Here is a 5,279-nt window from a genome sequence, read left to right on the forward strand (position 1 = left end):
TTTTAAGTGGTTTTTGGTTTTAGTTTTTTTACTGTTAGGTAAGGAGTTGTGGGCGTGGGTTTTAGACTTTTCTTGACTTTGCCCAAAAGCCTGATGAGTTTCATTACTTGGGAAAGGAGACGTCATCGTTTCACCTTTTATGGGACTTGCGTACAAAGTTGAATGTGTGATTTTCCACTCTTGTTTCCTTGCCTCCGTCAGGTGTGTCGTTCGACAAGAGTTCAGCCACCTGGCTCGCTCTGTCCAGGATCGCGGGTCTTTGTAACAGGGCGGTGTTTCAGGCTAACCAGGAAAACCTGCCTATCCTCAAGGTATGCCCAGAAGTTCCTGTTAGCGGTGAGGCTGCTTTGCGGGGGTGTAGATACCACCCGAGACCTCCCCCGAGAGTGTTCTCCTTAATAGCACGTGACCTTTGTGGCCCGTAACGGAACCGTTCCTCGTGCGACACTCGGAATGGCCCGTGTGATGCTTTGCTGTGTGTAGCTTGTATTGCCTGTGGATCCGGAATTCCCTTGGTTATCCTGTGGTTCAGAGAGGTTAGAGAAGAGGGACTTAGGGTCAAAACCGACCAGAGGTGGGAGGCAGTCTTCACTGTGAAAAACCGAACAAAATCCAGCCTTCCTCTACAGTGTCACCTAACCTAGCAGGGAGGGAGGGAGGGGCTGCTTCTGTGTGACTGGATGATCGCATTTGCATATCGGGATACAGTAGATTCCAATAAATCCCTTAAGCCGTGTGTTTTCTTAAAATAGCTCAGCTCTTTCTCTTATCTTATTTGTTCTCCACTTGCTTACTGATGATGCAGAACTAAGCTCAGCCTCATGGAATCCATGGGAATTGGGAAATGGCTGTGATTTCACTGTGCTGCCCAGTGGAGACACAGCCTCAGAAAGGCCACGAGCCGAGCATGGGGTTGGTAGAATGAGGAAGGCATGTGCAAGGTCCCCCAGGCTCGCCTGTTCTCAGTGAGGCTGCCTGGGGTGCTTCTAGGGGGGTGGGGGGGGGAACCAAGCTGTCAAAGAGGATAAAGCTCACTTAGATGGAACAGAGATGGCTTCCACTGTGAAGATAGGACCCCTTTGTCCTTTAAGGGAGATGTTCTTGGCATTGAATTGATGTCGATTTGGGGAGGGGGGTGTTTCTCCTGGGATAAAACTTGAGATGCCCGCCTCCCATATTTCCTTGCGTCACAGTGGAAATTTTGTAGGCTTTGAGCTTAGAACTCAACAGGTATCAGACCTCTCCCAGTTTAAAAGTGCCAGAAAAGGGAACATGGGCTGTATTTCTGAGTATTTCAGGGGTTGCACCCCACAAAAGGCATGCAGTCCTGTTCAGCTTTACTAACTGGCCTTTATTAAAAATGATCCCACTTATTTCACATTTCCTACCAAACCTGACTACCTTTCTTCTTAAATGAGGCTACACTTGCATGTGCAGTCCTGTACGGCCCCAGTTCTAAAGTATTTATATAAAAGTTGGCTACAAGTCCAAATGTTCTTAGTGTGTCAAAGCATACATGTGTCAACAGTATATCACAAAAAAGAAGTATGTGTTACCTCAAGTGTGGTCTTGAACTTAAGATGTTAGCTGATTATATGACTGTTGGAGCTAATAATAGCTTTCAGTTCACACCATTCAGGCCCAGATAATTTTGCACAGTTGAATTATGTTTAAAGTTCTCTGTTTTGCCCTTGACACAGTTTGCCCCCAGTCCTGGGAACGCACCTAAGGGGTTTTCTTTTACGTTGGAGGTGCTGTAAATATTTGGATTCTCACTTGGTATTTGCAGATTTATAACCAGAAATATGTGTTTGGGAATAGTGTTGGCTTTGAGACTTTGCAACAGGGGAAGATAAAAAAAAAAAAAAAAAGGCTAAAGTAGGTTGGAAGCGTGTATTATGGTCTTCCCCAGGGTGGGGGACCCCTCGAGGCACCCCTCTTCTACCAGAAGCCGGATTTGGGATGATGAAGGAAGGCTGACGGGAGGAGGCAGCTAGGGTGTGTGTCTGAAGGGCTGTGACCGGCCGGGGGTCTGAGCACAGGGAGGCCCGTCCCTGCCAACAGCACTGCTTCTGCCTCGCCCGCCCGGTCCTCCACTTCTGACACGATCAGAGTACATCCGGGTTACACCGAGTTTTCCGTGGTGCCTGGGTGAAGCGTTTCAGGCTAATTAAGAACGACGTCTGCGTTCACAGCGGGCAGTTGCAGGCGACGCCTCGGAGTCCGCGCTCTTGAAATGCATTGAGCTGTGCTGTGGCTCTGTGAAGGAGATGAGAGACAGATACACCAAAATCGTGGAGATACCCTTCAACTCCACCAACAAGTACCAGGTCACCTGGCGTCGGTGCGGGTGGGTGAGGGGGTGGGCGGGGAGGCACGGGAGCTGGAAGAAGGGCTGTTTGACCTTTTTGAAATGTCACAAGCTTCCACGCTTCCTAAAACCGAACTATTCAAACTTCATGAAAGCTTTTAAGTTTTACCCCAGGCTGCGTATAGAAAGTCCTAATCTATTTGAGTATCATTAGGCTAAACGAAGCCTCCCCTAAAATGTTTGGGGCTCTCTGGGATACTTACTAAGGGTTTGGAGGGGGCGGGTGGGGAGGGGGCTGGGTGTCCAGGGATGTGCCCATCGTTGTTGCCACTGTCCCTTCAGGAAAGCTTTAGATACGAACCCGTGCCAGGGATTTCGGGCTGGGTCACTATGCTTGCTTTTTTGGTAGCATTCAAAGCAGGCTACAAGGTGGGAGACCCCAAAGTTCAGATGTAGGAGGTTTTGGTGGTTTTCATGACCGATACCCAGGAGCCAGTGAGCTGTGCTCCCCATTCGGGCCAATGACGCCCAGCCACCTGGCGTTCACGTCTCCACTGTCCTTTATAGCTGTCCATCCATAAGAACCCCAACACGTCTGAGCCCCGGCACCTGCTGGTGATGAAGGGCGCCCCGGAGAGGATCCTGGACCGCTGTAGCTCCATCCTCCTGCACGGCAAGGAGCAGCCCCTGGACGAGGAGCTGAAGGACGCCTTTCAGAACGCCTACCTGGAGCTAGGTGGCCTCGGAGAGCGTGTGCTAGGTATGTGGGCAGCCGGCGGCACAGCCACCCGCCCGGTCCGCGTCTGCACGTTGTGCTGACCTCCCCAAAGCCTTTCGGGAGGAATCCTCCTCCTCGATCTGCCCCCTCCCCCTTGTTCTGAAAACCACAAGGGCCGGGCTGGGGAAATGTTTGGTGCATTGGGCCCGTGAGCAGCAAATTCCTGCTGGTTTGCTTCTGATCCGTACTTAGACCTTTGGTCTCATGCTGGTCAGTTCTGTTTGCCCGGGGAAGAAAGATCGGGGAGAAGAGCTTCATTATCAAACTTTTGTTGCCATGACCCTGACCTACAAACTTAATGAAATTAAAATGAATTGCCAGGGCTTCCAGAATAAAACCGTTTCCTGACTGGCACAGAATGGTTGTGCGTTTACACCAGAGCTTAATACGTCAGCTCACAAATTAGATTAACGGTAAACTTTTCACCTAGGATGCTGCCTGTCCTTCCTACCACATCAGAGCCGGTGCAGATCAGAAGGACGTTTCACTGATTGTATAATGTAACTGAAACGGTGGCATTTGTGATATTTTGGAGGTGGACAGATGAAAGTTCCTTATGTAATTCTTCCTGCTCTCCTTAGCTTACTCAGAACTGATTGCCTAGTTCCATACTCTGGTTCATACCTTCTCCTTCATCTAATTTTGAGGTGTCTTTCTTAACATACCCTGGTGCTCAGTAATACTAAAGGAATAGCGAGCAGAGATGTGGGCTCGGTTTTTTCTTTTTTTTCCTAAAAAAGGAAGCAGATGAGGCACCTGGGTGGCTCAGTCGGTTAAGCGTCCGACTTTGGCTCAGGTCATGATCTCACGGTTTGTGGGTTTGAGCCCCACGTCAACCTCCGTGCTGACAGCTCAGAGCCTGCAGCCTGCTTTGGATTCTATCTCCTTCTCTCTCTGCCCCTCCCCCGCTCGCGCGCGCGCGCGCTCTCTCTCTCTCTCTCTCTCTCTCTCTCTCTCTCTCTCTCAAAAGTAAATAAACATTAACAAAAATTTTTTTAAGAAGGAAGCAGAGACCAATAATTACATGCTTCCCCAAATCTGAGTACCTGAGCGGGCGGGTCTAGAAGCCTGAAATCCTGGGGCTCACCTGTCTCCTCCACATTGGACAATGCCTCCTCCTTTGAGGCTTGGTGATGGAGTCTGTCATTCGCATGTTTTGTCTTCCGGTGATTCCACATCACTCATAAAGGTTAAATAAAGCCTCCTTCTGTTACAAAAAAATAATTCCCACTATATACGGAGCCGGAGGCGGGCTGTCTCCCTAGCCAGCCGCTGTTGTCCTGTGCCTGTTCGGTCAGTGAGGTCCTCACGGGCTGCCTGCTCTCCTTGCAGGTTTCTGCCACCTTTATCTGCCAGACGAACAGTTTCCTGAAGGCTTCCAGTTTGACACTGATGATGTGAATTTCCCTGTGGAAAACCTCTGCTTCGTGGGGCTCATCTCCATGATCGATCCTCCTCGGGCTGCTGTTCCCGATGCCGTGGGCAAATGCCGAAGTGCTGGAATTAAGGTGGAGCCCAGGGTGCCTCCTTGGCATCAGCTTTTAGTGCCCCGGGGCGCCCTGCTCGGTGCCGCGGGAGCCACACGGCCTGCTTGATTTCTCACCTGGCCGATGAGTGTCTTACCTCCAGCACTTCAGTCATCACCAGAAAGGGCCAAGTTGTTTTAAAAGGGTATCATCAGTAGATGGGGGGGCAGGTTTAAAAGAAAACACACACACATTTTGGGGGAAAGAAATGGAAGCGTAATAATTGAAAAGAGCAAACGACTTAGCAAGGTTGTACGTTTTGAAATGCTTGGCAGTGCATGGCACGTCTTCTCTGCTTTCAGTCAACCGGTTTTCTAATGGACGGCGTCCTCTGAATCTTTCTAAGCCCCGGAACGTTGTTTGGGTGCACCGACCCGGGGCGCGTCGTCTCCCTTGGTGCCGGCTATCTGATTTGTTTCCGCTTTTTCATTCTCGTTAGTGAGACTGCCCCTCAAAGCTTTGGAAAAGTTACTCCCCCACCACTCGGATTGCGTTCTTAAGTATATTTTTCGGAATGTAATCCTTGGGTCAAAAAAGAGCAGTCACAATTTTGAATTCCTTTTACATACTTACCCTCTCTCCCGAATTGGGCCAGTTTGGGGATTGTTGACCGGCAGTATGTGGCACCTTTGCCTGTTAGTGTGATCCGCATCAGATTTTCATC

The 5,279-nt window shown here is 49.9% G+C and overlaps 1 protein-coding gene across 1 annotated transcript in view; it reads left to right on the forward strand.

Moving 5' to 3' along the window:
• Window positions 1-5,279, forward strand: part of ATP1A1 (ATPase Na+/K+ transporting subunit alpha 1) — a 30,315-nt gene that overhangs the window by 17,161 nt on the left and 7,875 nt on the right. The window contains exons 10-13 of the mRNA XM_040471420.1: window positions 202-311; window positions 2,196-2,330; window positions 2,879-3,071; window positions 4,422-4,597. Of these exons, the coding sequence (XP_040327354.1) occupies window positions 202-311; window positions 2,196-2,330; window positions 2,879-3,071; window positions 4,422-4,597 (614 nt within the window). The remainder of the gene's footprint in view (window positions 1-201; window positions 312-2,195; window positions 2,331-2,878; window positions 3,072-4,421; window positions 4,598-5,279) is intronic.

This window comes from Herpailurus yagouaroundi, unplaced genomic scaffold (assembly GCF_014898765.1).
Source record: "Herpailurus yagouaroundi ecotype Mexico unplaced genomic scaffold, PumYag 77, whole genome shotgun sequence".
NCBI lineage: Eukaryota > Metazoa > Chordata > Mammalia > Carnivora > Felidae > Herpailurus > Herpailurus yagouaroundi.